Genomic DNA, 20,737 nt, shown 5'->3' on the forward strand with positions numbered 1-20,737 from the left:
AGTTCGACTGTATGTTGTCTTGAAATTTACTTGTATTCATCAACATAAAATGTAGCTATACAGGTTGATTGTAATCAAGACGTACTTTTCTGACATTTCGCGAATACCTACAGTTCCAGGTATTAAATCTAATCGAGTACACATTTCTGTTAAACGTGACAAAAAAATACTTTTTCATACATTTTTATAAATTTCTATGCCTAAAATGTATGGAGAAGTTTTAAAATTTTGGTGGCGTATAACAGAAAGAGTATGACAGAGCCAGTGCCTGTCTCGCAATTATTTCAGTCTGGTGTTTTTTCTTTTCCTTCTGTTGTTTTTTTTTATCTCCATACTTTTATGTGCGCTATTTTTGCGTATTCAGACATATCACATACTTTTTTAATCTTTATTATATTATTATATTATAGTCAGGTTATTTTAATGAAAATATTTTTGTTTTTCATACGAACAGACAAAATAATTTTTTTTATAATCTATGAAGAACTAAACACACACTGTAAACCCAACTTTATGCATGCCATTTCGTTACTTTTACATTCCACATATACGTTACCACCAATATAGTTTCGGAGTGGAAGTAACGGATTCTGTTTCAGAAGTGTTTGAAGCCAAAATTTAGCTTAGTTTTATTGTTAAACCTGCGATATGTTTTATTATATCTGTAGTATGAAAGATAAGCTCCATATGTGTAGTATGTGAAATAGAAATATGTGTTTTCTTACCTTATAAATCGTGGTAACAGTAGTGGAACTTCTTAAATGACCAACCCAGAAAGCAACCTGTTCCGATAGCGATACCGACACACACCAACAATTTAAAGTGTACATGGCGATCAGTGTTATACAAAAATGTTGCTACATTAAAAAAAAACATATTTATAGTGAAAATTTTTCGCCTTCATGCTAAAATCGTGGTAACGGAATGTGGAGTTCCACTTTTTCAAATATCCTGGGACACACTTTAAACGTGATTTTTTTTCAATATTGGTACAAATTTACGAAAAAACTATATATTTTCCAAAAATATATAATGTAAGCTGTTGAAAACACTACGAATTTAATTTTACACACTCAAAATTAATGACGAAATCAGACTTTGTTTATTTGAATTTATGGGTGGGACATGGTAAAAACGCACTACCTTTCGATCTAAATAATCAATTAAAAATATATACAGGTCAGATAGTTGTATTTAACTGATTGAATAGAGTAAATTAATAAATTTGCATGTTAAAAGTACATAACTTTCCAACATTTTATAATATAATAACTATGAAAAAATCAATCAAAGTCATGGGACATGCCAAAAACGCAATGTACAAACTTTGGCGAAAATGCCCATATAATACGCTCGTATAATTGCGTTCATCCAAATTTAGTACATAAGCATCTCGCCGAACCCGAACACCTAATGCCCCTCTACCATAAGTTTAGCGAACCGATTGTAAAACTGGCAATTTATTTTTTCTTCTGTGCCATTTTTTTTTTAATATAGCTTATTATGTACCAAATAAAATTATGAGAGTCATTCAGCGACGTATGAGTTTGAAATGATTCCATGTATTATTCTGCATCATATTATGTTAATCGAACACATGAATTTATAATTAACTATTTCTTATATTCAAAGAATAATTTACAAGATTTAAGAATATACCATTCTAATTATTGAACATACCTACATAATGTTGAAAACATTCATGAGAAAATATAGCCAACAAAAAAAATCTTTTTCGAAAAAATTAAGACACCCGGCAGGATCGAACCTACGTCTCTTAGGTTTCGCGCACTGTGCATTACCACTATGCTTAATTGCGACAAATTTTAACTATTGGCATTAAACTATAAGCCGCAATTTAGTGTGGCATTTTTAGCATAGGGGTAATGCACAGAGCACGAAACTTAAGTGACGTAGGTTCGATCACTGATGAGTAGGTATTAAAAAGGCCAATAGTTAAAATTTGTCGCACTTAGTATGTCACTGCGTAGCATAGAGGTAAATGCGATGGACGGGGCATAAACCCAGGATATGCAGGGTTCGATTCCCTGCCGGGGTGGCTTCCTTTTTTCAAAAAGATTTTTTCTATTGGTTATAATATATTTTCTCAGAAAGTGTTTTTCAAAATTATGTATGTTCAATAATCAGAATGGTACATTCCTAAATCTTGAGAATTATTCGTTAAATAAAAGAAATAGTTAATTATAAAGATTTTTTCTATTTATACATTATAAAGTGTTTTCAAAATTATGTAAATACCTACATAAATTTATCAAAATACGTTACTTTAATACAAATTAAACAGAATCTTGTATTGTTTCAATTATATTATATTGAATTATTTCAGATAGCCAAAAAACAACAAAACATTATGAAAAAGAAGATTGTGCTTTCGCAATGAACAGAGAATCCCAAATTCAGTCACTCACTATTGATGATAAGCAGGTATGAGACATATTTGAAATAGAAATCTAATAAAATAAATGTTAAATTAATTGAACTTGCATTTGCGTGACAGATCTCTATTAAAAAGTTCGTGTTTGTTAAAATACTTTCAAATTATAACACGCGTTAAAAAACATCCATTTTTGTCTATTCTGTGTATTGTCCCTTAAAGAAAAACCGCCGAAAATATTTTTTAAGAAGAACCTCAGCGTCTTACATGATAATAAGCTTTAAAGCTGCACACCAGTCATGAAGTAATCTGGGCGAAGCAAAAGTTTGCGTTGTGAAAATACATGATACTATTATAATATCTTAATCTTGATTTTTTCTTGTTTTGTAAATATATGTATATATATTATGGTTTTCTGTCACTATTTTTGAACTGGGATAATATTAAATAAATTGATTTATTTTCCAAGGACAAATTTAAAGTTTTTAAGTCATGGTTTAATAATTTTGTGTTTAAAGCTATAAACCGGTACGTAAAAATGTCTGCCGCAAAATGAATTTCAGGCATCGCATGTCCAATGAACCTGACCTACAAATTGGAAAAACATCTTGCGGAGTAATATTTTAATTATAAATAGTCCCAGAAAGTCCATTAATTTATGTTTAGCCATCAAATTTTCAATTAAATCAAATAGGCTTCGACTATTAATTGGCAGCTGATATTATTCGAGAGTGCACTATTAACGTGCTGTCGTTAAATATATTATCGAGTAATAATTATGAATGAATTTAATTTAATTTATATTTTTAGATAAACTATCAAGGATTTAACAATACAGGTTCATATGGAAAAAATAACTATATTATCATCTTAATTAAGCTTGAAAATGGCGATACTTATGAAGGAAAGATATTTTTAAGATGTCCTGATGTAAATAGTTTTTACACACCTGAAACTAAAGGTACGCTAAGACCAGTTTTATTTTAACGCATTGTTTAACAAAGTTGAAGTGATACAATATTATGTATACCTATTTACATATTTTAGAAATAGATATATTATAATGGAATTATAAACTAAAAATTAATTAAAAAACAGAGTGAAGCTTAGTCTTCGCAATAAGTAAGGATAACATAAGAAAGTTTTTCAATCGGTTATATTTTTTATTTTTATTTATTATAACGGACTATTACGCTGTGGGTCCCACGTTTGAATCCTGGGTCTGGCAAGTACACATATTTTTTTTCAATTTGTGTCTGTATAGGGTATGAGGTTGAGCAAGTGGCTGACATCCATTTCTCGTAAAAAAAGTATATTGAGTGTAATTTCTCATTAGCTAATTGTATTAACTTCTCAATACGTTACTTAGTTCTATTGTTTATTAATAATGACAATTTAATGCGTTTTCTGAATGTACATATCGACGGCCCCAGGAAAAACCATGATAAGTCTAAAATCATAAATGTTCAGGAGAGCGAAAAAACTAAAATATTTACGCTATTAAATTCATCATATAAAATGAGTAAGTTTTTTCTTATCTTATTTAAGTAAATCAGATAGACCATTTTATGGTCTATATTCCTATCAAAATTTATTGATGATTCATTAATTAACAGCTGAGATAATGTCCAAAAATCGTTTTTATTTGGAATAATATTACGCACTTTATATTTTGACTCGATTCAACATGCTTTTGCGGGGACGAAATAGATTACTGACTCCGCATAACACATTCATATTCTGAGATAGAAACCTTATTTTACGTCGCATTTTTCTTACTCCATACGATTTTATTAATTACAACTATAGTTATAACGCTCTTTTACGGAAAAATTGACATTGCGCAATATTTAACTCGAAATAGTACAGCGTGTCTATAAAATCTTAACAAGGGATATAGGGACATATTGATATATATATATATTTTTATACGGAGTTTTTATAATTTAAATGTATTTAAGTATGACTTTTTATGTTTTTTTGCAAATTATTATTGATATTTTTATAAATAATCAGAATATGTACATTACGAAATAATAAACATTCAGGAAAAATGTTTATAATGGAATAATAAAGAAGTTATGAGGAAATTAGTACATAACACTACTTACTACACCATCAATAAAATATCTATTTTTTATACCTACTTCGTAACAAATTTTTCATTAAAAATATAGAATAGATAGAAAAAAACAATGTAATGTTAATGGTCATGTATATCGCTAGAACAATTTTAATTTAATTAATATTCAGTACAATTATCGAAACCAGAGAGATAATATATTTCATTAAATAAATCATTATAAGTTCGTTAATGGTTTACATAAAGGATATACTGAGTGAATTAAATTAGTAATTATCACTTTAGAACACACATAATTATTATTGTTCAATACAAAAATATAAAAATATTAAATAACTAGTGGAATATAATATTATACATAACAATTTGGCACAAATGTACCTACCAAAGCATCGAAATGTTGGAAAAAATATATTTAAGTAGGTTTATTAGTTTCACAAATTTTAATACTAATAAACCTAAGGAAAGTGTTATTTATAATCTAATAATTATTATTTAAAGACAGCTGAATTCACTTTTGTTATCAAATGAGATGGCATTATTAAAATGTTCATCAGCAGAAGTTAAATTCATATAAAATTTATACTAGGCTTGTATTACATACACATTCTATAATCACGATTAGGTAATTACCTATCTAAAATAACATTGATACAACATTATGTAGTTCTGCTGTAGCAAGAGTGATAAGTGATAACCTTTTCAGTACCTACCTTCTATTCACTTTTTTCAATTCAATCTTTGCAACATAATATCTTTCTGTAATTGATCTTGTAAAATTGTAATTAAAAGCTTATAAATACTGATACAGTGATCATATTAACTTTCGTTTTGTTTTTCTAATGTTTATTGTTGATATGAGTTTAATTATCGATTAGTAAACATAGTTGAATTAAGTATATTTAATTGTCAACATAAATCATGAAACATCAGTATAAGTACGTCTTAATTGAACTCAGTTATGTTAATTAATACGAGGTGTCATGATTGCAATAATTTATTTGGAAAGATAAAATAAATATGTGCCTCCCCAACATTGTAATATTTAGTTTAAAATTTAAATAATCGTGGTACGAATCTGCATTTTTCTAAACGGTTGGCTTTTAACTAGTATTTTCTTTAAATGATACATTATTGTTATCTAATCTAATCAATTACGTAGAGTTTTATTAAATACTTTCTCAAAAAAACATAGTTTAATATCAATTATCATTCATAGCACTTTATTTAACTTACTATTTTGATCGATCTATATAACTCCGACCGATTTAACTTAGATAAAAAATAGTAATTACTATTTATGCTAGTTTTCATATTTTAAAACAATCATATTCAATAAATTAATACGAGGTAAGTATATATGAGAGTAGGTACTAGATTTTTCAAAACCAATTGATATTTTGTTTGATATTATACCTACCGGGGATACCACAATATGTTAATCCCATCTCATACATATTATTTACCTAGATTCTAGACAACAATAAATGATTCATAAACTGACTATTATACACATTTTTCGGTAAAATTCTATTGAAAATAATAGATAAAATAAGTTTTAAAAAAACCCGGCTAATCTTTTCTTTTAGGTGACCGACATGTAATAATAATTTATAATCCACAGAGCTCGTTTTCGAGAAACATTCAATGTACAAAGTAATAATAATATATACCCTTTTATATTATTGCAAACATAAAATTAACACGTCGGACGTATTTAAGTTTTACAATGAGCTTAAGTTGGTCCCAATGTGTACAAATCAATTAGTAAGCCTTTCGGAAATTCTCACCATTTGAAAGAGTAATAAAAATGATTTTTTTCACTTTCTTAAGTCATAAATATTATTCCGTAATTAGTAAGAATTTTACTAAGAGAATAATAAAATAAACTCTCTTGTATTTGCTAGCTAGATAAGTCCTTCCTTTTAAATAATAAAATATTTTGTAATTTAAACATGCAAATACTGCCTAGTTGTTATTATCGATGTACAAGACTAATTTAATCAAAATGTGTCATACTGTACCGAAAATAAAATAATTTTTTGAAGTTAAAACATAATATTATAGGTATAAGCATCGGCCTATAACATCGTGGGTTCCGAGGTTGAATCATGGGTCTGAAAAATAGATACAAATTGTTTTTCAATTTGTGGTCGGAGTCAGAGTACGTACCTAATAGGTTGAGCAAGTGGCTGACATCCATTTCTCGTAAAAACAAAACCTGTTCTCCAATCTGTGGGGGGCCTCATTATGATCGGACATGATCGGATATTTTAGGTGGGTACATTTTTAATTGCAAAACAATTTGTTTTCTAGTGATAGGTAATAATATTTAATTAAAATATGTCGTTTTCTGCTGGGTATTTATTTAAATTAAGTTTATTTATAATTACCTACTTTTTTTACTCATCTAAATAATTGAAACAGTGAATTATTATAATGATATATCCATATCGTTTTCTATTGGATATTTGTTTAATATCAAATAATATAACAATTTCAAACTTAAATATTACCTACAACATTGGTTTTTGGGTATCTAAGTAGAAGAGTAATTAACCGAAAATAGTCGAAGAAAGCTTGTGGAGGTCTTTATTTTGCGGTGGATTGAAATTGGCTGATGAATCAATATAATGAATAATCAATATTTAAACATTATTACTGTGTCCTAGTATAGTAAAAGTACCTACCTATATTAGTACAAAATAATTCTTTTCTATTTTGTTTGTTTTACATTCAATAATATAATATTTTGATAATAAAACACTAGTACTAGTGACTAGTGAGTAGCTTTTTAACTAAAACTGCATTTACCTACTGCAAATTCCAATATTTTTCGAAGATAAACCAATATATTTTTCAAAACTAATGTGATACGTCAATATAAACCATGCCGTATATTAGGATCTCCGTTAAAGACTGTTATTGCAAGGATAACAACCTTCTTACTCGTAAAATAAAACGCAGTACACTTTTTTTATTGATATATGACTATACTCCTCGGATATTTATGTGAACACAAATTTGGTCGATGCGATATGTAGATATAGAGCACCATTGTCGAAAACCTAACTTTGTCAATTTTTATGCTAGAGACCTGAAATTTTTACAGGACATGCACAAAAAATATGATATTATAAAAAGCTAATAAAACTTAAAACGCTATTTTCAGACTTATCATGGTTTTTCTAGGGCACGTCGATATTGATAGCAAGTATCTGACAATGGCACAAGAAGGCGCCGTGTAGTATTCATATGTTCCAGCTAAACGGAAGATATATTTTATTTATTTATAGACAATGCATGCATTTAAATTGTATCGTTAAATTAAAGAAAAATAAAGAAAAATTTCAACTAGATAAAACCAGCATATCGAAGTATGAAAAAATAAAAGAAGTTGTGTAGATACACGAAAAAAAAATTCATTACAATGCTTATTGCATAATCAGGAGGTATTTAATATGTCAATATAAGAACTATTTGAAAGAAAATGAATCATTAGCTTTAAATACAAAAAATTTGGCTTTAAAAAAAATTGTGTGAAAAAGGTCGAATTTTTTTTACTGTGATTGATTTTACTATTTTAACCATCGACAAAAGATTTGCTATTTGATGCCTTTATTTTAATGTGGACAGATGTGTTATCCTCTTTAAATTACTGTACACGCAGCTGGAATACCAGAATTAAAGTTTATATAACGGAGAAATTTACATTTGATATCTTTCAATAGTTTTGATGTGAACTTCATAATACTAAAATCATATTATTGTAGAAATGTATTCAAAAAGTGGGTTTACAAAAGGGTCTAATTTATTGTCAATCACATAATATAAAACTCGCAAAAGTACCACATGATAAAACCAATACATGCATGTCAATAACAACGATATAAATAAGATCATTAACAATATTAGTTTATGACCTGAATTTAATCAATTAATTAGCTTCTGAATTATCCTTGTAAATTTCATATTAAATGTCATTCCATTAAATAATTTATAACAATTTTCAAGAAGATAATTTGTAATATCAATAAACATACAAATACATTGTATTGTTAATTTGCTTAGTCACCAATTGAGAATATCGTAAACACGACCATGTTATAAATTAAGGAAATAAGAACGAAAAATAATATAATATATTTAACTGATATAATTATTTGTTTTGTTTAAGTGTTTGTTGTTTCTAATACAATGTCTATCCATCAAGTAATAAGAGCAGCTAAATAAAAATGAGGTATTCATCAATAATTAGAATGGCGTTGACGTGGTAAAACTCCATTATAATAACTTTGTTTTAAAACCATGATATTATTTCTTGATCTCGATTTTTCAGGTATGCATATAGATGTTTCCTCAAATGTCGTCCGTAAGGGCGAAAATAACCTTTTGAAATGGCGAAGTGATTTTAAAATCAACGAGATATCGGTGGTGAGCTGGTATTTTGAAAAAGTAAACTTTTACACCTACCCCAAGAATGATCGTGAACGTAGACCATTTTCTCATATTAATGTAAGTATCTCATGAATATAATTAATGTACATTATAAATTTAATACGCAATATTCTTTGTTAATATTAAAATATGAACGTTTATTATATCCAGGTTTTATTATGTTTTTAAAGATAATCCTAATATTAATTGAACACCGTCACAGTTATTTTATTATAGAACACATAAAAAATCTAGATAATTTTTACTATTTATTTACCTTGGCGCTACAGGTCCATGGGTGACTACATTACCATACCTCAGGCATATGTACCACTAAGCATTTCTCTCCAGTTAGGGCATCCACTCACGAGAACACTAAAAAAAACGAGATTGAACTAAAATTCAAGCCGGTATCTAGCTAATGTATTTCAATGGCGGCTCGTTGACGGCAAAACTGGAATCTCTCAGTTTCAAAACGTTTGTGACCGAAACCGAAGAGACGCGACATGCTAGTTTTCCAGTCTCTCAGTTTCCAGTCACCAATACAATAGTGGTACCAATGTCAGTAGATTCGATGAAAAAATATATTTTCTTACTAAAATTGGTAGCACTGAACTGAACAAGTAATAATAAGTCAAGACGTCAAAAGTTATTGTTGGACGTACCGATTTTTAATTAAAAATTTGTAGCAGAAGTTGAGAAATATTCCTGCCTGTATAATTACAGGCTGTCAGAATATACCCGTAAAGATATTACGGAAAAAGCTTAGAATGAAGTAGGAAAGACAATGGGTTTGACAATTCAGGTTATGACTGTTATGAGATTATTATTGCAAGTCGGTTTCAGTAGCGCTGTGTGCCAAGCATAGGCCAGTTTATGAGTTTCATCAGCAGCCAATTCGTTAGATTTTAGTTTCTGAGTGAGCCAAAAACCTTAGTCTCAGAATCTTTGTCTCCCTCTCTATGTTCTCCGCCTATCTTCTCCGGGGGTGACCCACAGTTGTAGTGTATATTAAGGCTCTTTTATAAACATTGTGGAAAACTGAGAATGCATCACATTCAACAACATGCCCGTCCCGTCTAAGTATTCACACCCTCTGCATGTCATTAACTATATTGAGCTTAAAATTGTTCCAAGAGCTCAGCGTTTATACGCACGCTTAAGTATTTTTCGTAATACTCGGATTCAGTGGCGGCCGGTGGTATTCAGAATAGCATTTTTCTGATAGTGCGCAATGGTTAACCTTCTATAAAAATAAGTCAGCATAGTGTAAAATGGCTGAAATATCTAACTTCTTCAGAAGGTGAATTAAATAATTATGTCTAGATTTATTTATTATATATCTCAAAAAAGTTTTATATTAGAAAAACACTTCATCGTACATGGTGTGTCGATTTTTTTTTAATTCATGTTAAAATACTTAAATTTTCATTTATAAAATTTCGAAGAATCAATATTGTATTCAGTGTTTACATCTATAATATGAGATTACTATTTCTGATAGAGGGTTGTGTGAGATTGATTAATCTGGCGCTAAGGTCCATTTAGATCCATGGCCGACTGCACAACCATCCTCCAGGCGTCTCTGTCCAGAGCTTCTCTTTTCCAGTCGGTCACACCCAGCTTCGCTGCATCCCTGCTGACGGCGTCCGACCATCTCTTCCGAGGTCGGCTTAGAGGCCGGATACCCACTGGGACTCCTTTGTAGACCCTGTAGAGAGCTCTGCTTTCTTTGCACCTTACAACGTGACCGGCCCATTTCAGCCTTCTTGCCCTCAGAATATTACTGATCTTCGGCTTGAAGGACTCGTAAAGTTTGGCATTCTAACGAATGCGCCACCCTTGGTCCTCTTTAATTGGTCCAAGTATTCTTCGGAGAATTTTGTTTTCAAATACTTGGATAGTCTTTTCTTGTTTCTCCATAATGCTCCAGGTTTCGCATCCGTAGAGAACTATAGGTTTTACGATCACGTTGTATACCCGAAACTTCATTTTTCTGGACAGCAGTTTGGACCCAAATATTATGCTCTTCAATGCAAAGAACGCTCTATTTCCACTCTTCAGTCGGCAGGCAAGCTCTGTGTCAAGATCATTTTTTCAGAGACCCCAGTTTCTAAGTACCTAAATTGTGCTACTTTTTCAAATATGGAATTGCCAATTACAATATTTCCTGAGTTTCGGTTTTTTCTCGACACTCTTAAGTACTTGGTCTTCTCTGCGTTAACCTGAAGATTAATTTTCTTTGCCGTGGCCTCCAATGCAGTGAAAATATCAACTATATGTGCCTGATCGTCGCCCAGGATCACCAGATCATCTGCATAGCCAAGAAATTTATGGGATTCATTCAAGTCGACTCCTCCGTCACTTTTGAGAGCTTCTCTCACTGCTTTCTCTAATGCAAGATTGAAAAGCAACGGTGATAGAGAGTCGCTCTGCCTCAGCCCACCTGTCACCTCGAAGGATTCCGATACATCTCCTTGGATAAGTATCCTGCTTCGCGATCCTTCTGTATATTATACCCTTACCAAATTGATAAGCTTTTCTGGGAACTGAAACTTTTTCAATATTTTCCAGAGAGTTTCTCTATGCACAGAGTCGTATGCAGTTTTGAAGTCAACGAAGAGACAGTGCACATCTTGGTTATATTCCCATCTCTTTTCTAGTATCTAGCACAGTGTAAAAATCTGATCCGTTGTGCTGCGATTTCTCCTGAACCCACACTGATAGTCACCCAGAGCAGCTTCTGCATAAGGTAACATTTTTGCTAGGACAACATTTGAGAGAACTTTATACACTGTCGGTAGGAGAGATATGCCACGATAATTTGTGCAGTTGTGCTTGTCTCCTTTCTTGAGGATTGGGCACACCAGTGACTCTCTCCATTCTTCAGGTATTCTCTCTTCTTCCCAGATTTGTTTAAACAACCCCAGCATGGAGTTGAGAAAAGCTTCCCCTCCGTGCTTTAGTAGTTCCGTGGGAATGTTGTCGTTGCCCGCCGCCTTATTGTTTTTTATTTGCCAAAGAGCTCCTTTGAGTTCTGCTCTGCTGAGTGGTGCAATAAGTGGTTCAGCTGTGTCTACAGTTGGAGATTCAAGTGAGATGGATGGATTGGAGCTTTGCAGTAAATCTTGGAAATGTGTTCTCCATACATTAAGAACTAAGTCCTTTTCCGCCACTATATGACCTTGTGGGTCTCGGATTGAGGACGTTCTTGATTGGAATCCTCTTTTCTCCAGATTTACTTCTACAAAGAATGACCTTGTATTATTGGCCTTAGCTTCTTCCTCCATTTTCTCGAAATGATTTCGAGCTTTATTTGCCTTGTCTGTGTATTCCTTTAAATATTTTTCCTTTTGTGGATTTTGTAGATAAAAGGCTTTGCCGCTTTTCTTTCATCTACTATCTGCCAGCACGTGTCATCGTACCAAGACTTATCAAATTGTTTTTTTGTTACTATTCCTAATGTATTTTCCACCGCTTGATGGATGGCTTGTTTTATTTCTTGCCACCGGTCCTCGACATCCCGAGATATCGAGCCCTCTTCCCGTATTTGGGTTCGATTAGAGACTTCCTTAATATAAAAGTCTCTTTTAGATAAGATATTAAGGTTTTCTACGTGGTATTTCGTCCTTATTTTGGGAGTTTTGCGGATGATTTTCGAAAGTTTTTCTTTAAAATTAACTATTAACAAGATGTGGTCCGTGTCACAATCTGCGCCTCTGTAGCTTCTGATGTCTTCAATTGTTTTTCAATGCCAACTGTCCATAAGAAAGTGGCAATTTGATTGTGCGTCCTGCTATCTCTGGAATTTCAGGTGACCTTATGAATATCTTTATGTGGAAACATAGTGCTCCGCACAACCAGATTCTTAGCACTGCAGAAGAGAGCAACCATCTTTCCATTTTCAATGGTCGTGTTATGCAGGCTTTCACTTCCAATAAAAGGTATAAACCGCCTTATTTTCCAGTTTCACGTTAAAATCCCCCAATACACATTTAATGTCATGCCCTGAAAGTCTGTCAAATGTTGCTTCAAGGAGGTCGTAGAATTCTTCCTTTTCGGTCTCTTCTGATGCTTCAGTAGGTGCATGTACATTAATTAGGGAAATGTTTGACCATCTTACTTTGATTCAGAGTACACATATGCGTTCACTGATGGGTTTAAACGAGAGAACGCTGCTTACTGTCTCTTTGGCAACAACAAAACCTGTTCCAAATATATGTTTGCCATCCAAATTCCCGCTATAATAAATGGCCAATGGCAATTTCACCACTATTTGGCCAGCAAATTTCCTGAATAGCTGTGATTTGGACCTTATATTTGGTTAATTCCTCCACTAGGTTTTGTGCTGCTCCTGTTCTGTATAGGCTTAGTACGTTCCAATATCCAATTATTAGTCCGTTTTTCTTGCTGGGTAGTCTTTATGAATTTGCCATTTGTCCGAGACATGGATGTTTGGTTTTGTGAACCCTGGTTGTTGTTTTACGGGAGTGGGTGGTTAGCCTTCTACCCAACCCCCAACCTGGAGGGCCAGGTCTGTTGGTCCACGGGAGATATTTTATTTTTCTCCTACCCTTGATTAGGGCATTCTCCCATCCGCCACCTGGTGACGAACTCTCTAGGGGTTACAGACTCCCCCAAGAGGGTTGTGTGAGAGTGATTTAAAATAGTAAATCACGCTTTATGGTTTTTCCTTTTCATAAAATGCAATTAGTCAGCTAAATAGTTAGTCGACAAACGTATGATGTTATGGTAGATTAGAATAACAATGAAAAATTGAGCGATGTCTTAAAAATGCAGACAGTGCATTGCACGTCTTGCATGGTATAAGAAGAGCCGCCACTGCTCGGATTGCTAGATTAACTAAAATTTTATCTTCCTGGACATTATTTTTGATAAATTAATGATATTTATATTCTGTATGTTTAAGAGGTGGTATTATTTATGTAATACATAGTAATGTGACATTATTAAATGAATTCTGTGTATTATATTTCGTCTTGAATAAAAACTATGTACTTACCTAATGAAAAACTAAAATATATTATTGGGTACCTATATGTAATAATAATTAATCAGTATGTAATACGAAATACTTTCTAATGTATTATGTTGTTTTAGCTAAATTATACAAACTCACATCAAATAATGATTGATAATTTTAAATTTGAAATGTCTGGAGAATATGAATGTAAAGTGATTGACGAAAACAATAAAATATATACAGCTGTAACACACATAACTGTCGTTGGTATGTAAAATAATAATTTTATTAATTTAATATAAATTTTATTATTATTTATTATTTTTCTACGCTTCTGGTTTTTACTATAAATCATTTAAAATAGAAAGCCATTCAACAAAATTCTCTGGAAGTGCGAAGAAATTAAGAACACTAATCTCTATATATATAAAAATCTCGTATATTATATTATGTCCGGCGACCGCGTTACAAACATTCGTGTCCGTGAGCAGGCATACCAGCCCTCGGTGATTGAGGTACCTAATCACGAAGAGATGCTTTACGTGACTGGGACATGTGTTCTGGTTGTCGCTAGAGAAAGCGATACTTCGTATCCTTGTGGCACAGCCTCAAGTATTCCGTCGCGTGGCTGGCCCTCCATCATCCTGCAGTGGTGCTACAAAAGTGAACTACGCGCTGCAGGTCTGGCATGACGAGAGGCGCAAGAGCTTAGCAATGAACCCAGGGAAGTGAGGCGAACTTGTGATGCGCCCCAATGCTGGGGCATGACAGGGTAAAAAAAGAAAGAAGAAAAAAGAAATATGTAGTAAAGTAAAGGTCTTCGAGATGTTAACTTAGTGGAAAATATATAGGATATCATGGAAACAAACAATACGTAACAAAAAAAAAGATTCATAAATGTTAGTTATTCAAAGGATATTAAAGAGAAAAAGAACAAGCATTTCAAGGTAAAAGTATTTGCGTCGATGGTTTGACTGAAGTATCAGTCATTATCCAGATTCATTGTAAATTTTAATTCAATATTTAAACACACTTTACTAATGTATTTCTTGTTTTCAGAACCTCCAACTTCTGATGTCATAATACAAGTAGAAAATGATGAGTATAATGTAGGAGATGATTTGAATGCAAATTGCTCTATAGGACAATCGCGTCCTGCTGCCGATCTTACGATGTATATCAATGGTGAAAAGGTATAATACTCCGTTTACACGTGGATTTACTTGTAAACGGAGCTAGTAATACATATTATCGCGGCGATAACAAGAAAATGTATGTATAAAAACGTATAATCGTGCAAGTTGCAAGATTACATGCATGGATCAAAAAAGTTCAGAAGCTTCAAATTTTCACATAATAGTTGGGACTTTGGGGTAGTACAACTATAGTGGCGAACCTACCGGTACGAACTACTAACACCGCAAAGAGCATTTTTGACTTTTAACAGTTTCACAACCTGTCAAATACCATTATACATACAATTACAACATTGCGTCTCGCTTTCGTTTTAATAATAAGATTGGCGACACAGTCAGAACTTTTACGTGTAAACAGTTATTATAGCGATAGTTTAATTTACATACTATGTGTGCCAGTATGTTCATACACGTATACGGGCGCTATAAAACTACAAAATACTTAGTACATTACTAGAAAGGAAAATATAATTGGAAATTGATCACGAATTATCCAAAAGTAATCACATAATTAATGAAAATTTGGTAATGCATTCGTCGCCACTATTAAATAATTATAATTTAAGCACATGAATAACACAATTATACTAATAATATTTTAATTGATTAATAATGTCAATAAATAACCAAAGCACTCGAACACTGTACTTTTGATAAATTTTGTAAATTTTGATAACCATTAAAAACCCACTTAGGGTTTTCAAAGTATTAATAATATTACAATTAATAATAAGTATACAAAGTCATAATATTGTTTGAACGAGTAAGAAAATGTGTTCTGTCTCTATCTACACGTATAGTATTTAAGCAAATGCAAACGGCCTATCTGAATAGTCTTGATAATGGTGTGACAACCGAAATAGCTATCGACAAACCTTTTTAAAAACCTGTAGAATTTAATATTAATTATATTTTCATTTCTTGTAAAATGGAATTCTACCAAGTAAATGCTAACTCAATTAATAAATTGGTAAATTACTATTATTGAGAAATAATTCATCTTTATGAGAAGGGGAAATTGGCGATAGGGTCAATAATAAGACTAAAATTAATAGCCGGAGCAGTTTCCACCACGTTGGAAAAATTGCAACTTTTCATATAAATTATTTTTTGTCGCTGTTAATTTTTCCTGAAATAAATAACGGCGTACCTATCTACTAATAAAACACAACACAACAGAATTTTAAATACATATCTAATATTGTACTCACATAATTTTGAAAAACACTTTCTGAGAAAATATATTATAATTATGTATGTTCAATAATCAGAATGGTACATTCTTATATCTCGTGAATTATTCGTTGAATAAAAGAAATAGTTAATTATAAATTATTAGCAAGTTCAAGTAAGTTGCATCATAAAAAATATGGGAGAAATCCACGACGTCGGTTAGTAATTGAAGTAATAGGTATCTACTTTGATTTAATAAAAACAAAAACCGATTGCCAACGTAGCTTGATTTAGAAGAACACTGATGAGTAGGTATTAAAAAGGCCAATAGTTAAAATGTGTCGCAATTAGTATGTTACTGCGTAGCATAGAAGTAAATACGATGGTCGCGGCGTAAACCCAGGATATGCAGAGTTCGATTCCCTGCCGGAGTGGCTTACTTTTTTCAAAAAGATTTTTTCTATTGGTCATAATATATTTTCTCAGAAAGTGTTTTTCAAAATTATGTATGTTCAATAATCAGAATGGTACATTCTTAAGTCTTGTGAATTATTTATTGAATAAAAGAGATAGTTAATTACTATATTGTACTGTTTGGAAATTTAATTATAATATTTATCTTGCTATCTCCGTTAATAAGTTTAACGATTGATATAATATATGGAACTTATTTAAAAAATAAACATTTTAATACTATCGACCGAGGGTACTTGATGGAATTTGAATTTAAATTATAATTAATGTAAGTTCTTACTATTCCATTCAAATCGTTTTTTGCGAACCGGGTTTCGCCTTTAGGCATCTTCAGGCACTATGCGTACTCAACAATGGGAAATACATACTGACAACAAATACTTGTATTGTAATTTGTAATTGTAATTTGTAGTTCTTACATAATATGTTTTCAGGTTCGGCCAACATCAAATATTGTCAATGACCTTGAGAATAATACTCAATCTAGAGAAATCAAATTATCGGTTGAACTTCAAAGCAGTCATTTTATTGAAGATAAAATCACCTTAAGCTGTATTGCAGAGATTAAGACTGTTTATGAAAGCGAAGCAAGTGTTGTAGTCTCCAAGCCGGAAATAAAACGTAACATTTTGAATTCATTTACATAAATATAATAATATTATCTATGGAGTGAATACCGACTGAAACAAAAATGTAATTTGTATATGTTTTTGTTTCTGGGTGTTTCGCTGTTGATGGTCGTGATTTCTTTCAAATGTGCTTGATAGTTGTGTCTCTATAGTAAACCTGCATTCAACCATTCACATTTTTATATTCATTTATATTTATAAAAAATGAGTATTATGGCATTACAGTGATTAGCCAATTCTCTGCTCTCCGTCATTTAATCTTCCGTCTTTATTTTGTGTTATAGTCTAAGTTTTAAAATCACAAAGAATGATGAAGAAAATCTTATAATGAAAAGGAGTATTGGTTACGCTAACTTTGGTATATTTTGATATGATAAATTTTTCCACATTATTTTTTTCTATCATCGCATAATTATTTTAAGTTGTATAATTTATTATCATCCTTGTTAAAATGTATTTTTTTTATATCAGTTCACCATCCATGACCTTAATTTTATATTAACTTCATTTGAGCTCTAAGCTTATAAATTAGATATAGGTACATCATAATATATATTATTCTATACTCGTTGTGTATTTACGTATGCATGCAAAACATCGTTTTCGATGTTAAAGACGTCGCTAAGCAGATTAATCCTTACAGCGCGATCGCCACAGCTCTTGTGTCTTGATTAGGGAGCCATTAGATATAAAATGCATGCTATTTAAATATGGTAATTAAAAAGTAGTTAAATTGGAATTCTGGGGAACGAGAACGCAGATAGCCTTGCAAAAACAGCAACTCTTGAGAGGAGCATTAATAAACTTCCCATACCGTATACAGACTTTTTGGAAACGTTTAAGGGGGGACATGCTCGTCGAAGGTCAAAATTGAGTTTTTATTGTATTTTCAAACCATGATCCTGGACACTCCTTAAACGTTGTAGATGATCTATTTATATAATTTTGAAGCCTTATTATCCTTTATAGTTATTTTAAACATTTGATGACTGCATGAAGTATTTTTGTTACATAAAATAGTATTCTTTTAAACCTCTCGCTCTAATGTTTTAGAATATAGTCATATTTCGGTACATAACTGTGCAGTGGTGTTAAGATTTTTTACATTTATTATTTTTTAAACGCATTTATAAAACCATTAGCATAATTTATTACGAGATAATTTTTGTAAAATATTCACGATAAAAAATTATATTGATAATCTCTGTGATCCCAAATTTGACAAGAATTAGGCATTTTATTGTTCAAAAAATCGGCAAGATTAACACATTTGAAGATAATTCTAAAGATACTTATTATAAGCTATGTCTTTGACCATTCAAATGTGATAAACATCTTATGAATAATGATTGCTTTATAATAATTGAGCCGTTGCCCGGAATAACGTTGTATCCAACAATATTCTTGTTTTGAGAAAAATGGAAAAAACTAAATCAGTTATGTTTTTTTACATTTTATATTTGAAATACAATAAACAAACAATTATTAAGAGTTTTAAAATATAAAGTGTGAAGAAAGACAATTAAATTTGAATTTATTACAAAAAAATATAGTGAATTAATGGAATAATGTTGTATATGAAAATTTCACATACAACATTATTCCACAAAATGCTTTTTATTTATTCTACTTCACTCAATAGTGCCTTATAGAAAGCAGCGTGCTCATCTAGCATGAATTCACACATATCATTGAGGTCTTTGAGCTTAGCAGCCTTGATTGGCAGCGGATTGGAGTACATTGGAGTGAGTTCCAAGCTCCCTAACTGCATGAAATTTCTCCGTACGTTAGCCAATCTTCCCCGTCCTCCACGAAGAGGTGGTAGAAGACTGTATGATGTCCATGATTCCAGTTCATTGTGGGAGGTTCGAGCTCTGATTGTCGTGGGATCATCAGCAGAGAGCTGAAGCCAAATGGCACCAGTGATCTTCATTTTTGTTGGTCTCTGCATTGCATTTTCAACATCTGTGAAATTTTTAAAGTCAATGCGATCCATATTCTGTATATGAAATGGGTTGTTTGGACGGCTTTCTTTAATAACCTGATTCCACTGATCCGGCACCATTACCTTCGAAACCCGTTTCCTTTGCTCTATTAAAGCAAATTCACGGTCACAAAGCATAAGTCAATCGGTGAGTGATTATCATAATTAGCACTATCTTCGTCTGCTCTCTGAATACGGCGTCCGACATTCAATTTCTCGATACATGAGACGAGATAATGACTCTGTCCATTATGATTTAGCAACCTGAATGCTGATTGTATTTCTGTCTTAATGTTAAAATCGAGAACACATCCGCGATTCAAACATTTTTCGGCACAAACGCGACCCTGCGAAAAATAGAAAGAAACGATTAAAAAATTTGAAAAGGTATTATATTAAGTAACAATATAAAGAGTAATATAATGCAAGCATTATTATCAAATAACAATATGGATAAATCATTTGAATACAATCGATTAACGTTCGACGAGGAATAATATGTCGAACATAGTAATTTTATTCGTGACATCAATAGAACTGTCAAATCGTATACAACATTATTCCACAAACCTGTTTCGGTGGCTCAATTGCAGGTTTAATAATATTTTTTCTGGATAAATATTCTTTTCCTGCATCCTTCAACTTCTTGGCTTTATTATCTCTCCAGTTTAAAACATTGGATGTCCGTTTTCTTCCTTTATTTACATGAATTAAGCCACGCTCCGTGATATTGACGGACGGCGACGCCATTTTGACAACTGCATAGACAACGTTCTTCCATAAACCAATAACTTTAAAATGCTGCCACAAGCTTAAATATTGTTTCCCGACCATAATACTTACCTTAAAAGATGCATAATAACATACCCAACATTATTCCATCAATAACTCAACATTGACAGTTTTGTTGGATACAACATTATTCCGGGCAACGGCTCAATTATTGACCTAAGAATAAGGTAGTGTTTTTTTGAAATACGCCATTTCTTTTGTCATTCCCCAGTGGTTAAGCTACAACATACGGCCGTGGCCATAAATTGACAAACTATAATTGAAGTAGGGAGTAAAATGATATTAACGCGCGTGTTTGAACATGTACCGTTTAAAAAAAAATAAAAAAAAATTCAGTTAGGTACATGTTCAAACACGCGCGTTAACATAATTTTACTCCCTATTTTAATTATAGTTTGTCATTTTATGGCTACGCCCGTATGTTGTAGCTTAACCACTAGGGAGTGACAAAAGAAATGGCGTATTTCAAAAAAACACTACCTTATTCTTAGGTCAATAATTATTATAAAGCAATCATTATTCATAAGATGTTTATCACACTTGAATGGTCAAAGACATAGTTTATAATAAATATCTTTAGAATCATCTTC

The 20,737-nt window shown here is 31.7% G+C and overlaps 1 protein-coding gene across 1 annotated transcript in view; it reads left to right on the forward strand.

The window, feature by feature from the left end:
- Positions 1-20,737, forward strand: part of LOC147073485 (uncharacterized) — a 47,949-nt gene that overhangs the window by 25,352 nt on the left and 1,860 nt on the right. Inside the window, exons 5-10 of the mRNA XM_085945658.1 lie at positions 2,348-2,445; positions 3,206-3,356; positions 8,818-8,993; positions 14,037-14,166; positions 14,959-15,092; positions 17,177-17,363. Coding sequence (XP_085801784.1) covers positions 2,348-2,445; positions 3,206-3,356; positions 8,818-8,993; positions 14,037-14,166; positions 14,959-15,092; positions 17,177-17,363 — 876 coding nt within the window. The remainder of the gene's footprint in view (positions 1-2,347; positions 2,446-3,205; positions 3,357-8,817; positions 8,994-14,036; positions 14,167-14,958; positions 15,093-17,176; positions 17,364-20,737) is intronic.

This window comes from Rhyacophila brunnea, unplaced genomic scaffold, assembly GCF_057557595.1.
Source record: "Rhyacophila brunnea isolate RB1 unplaced genomic scaffold, BYU_Rbru_1.0 scaffold_18, whole genome shotgun sequence".
NCBI classification, from domain to species: Eukaryota; Metazoa; Arthropoda; class Insecta; order Trichoptera; family Rhyacophilidae; genus Rhyacophila; species Rhyacophila brunnea.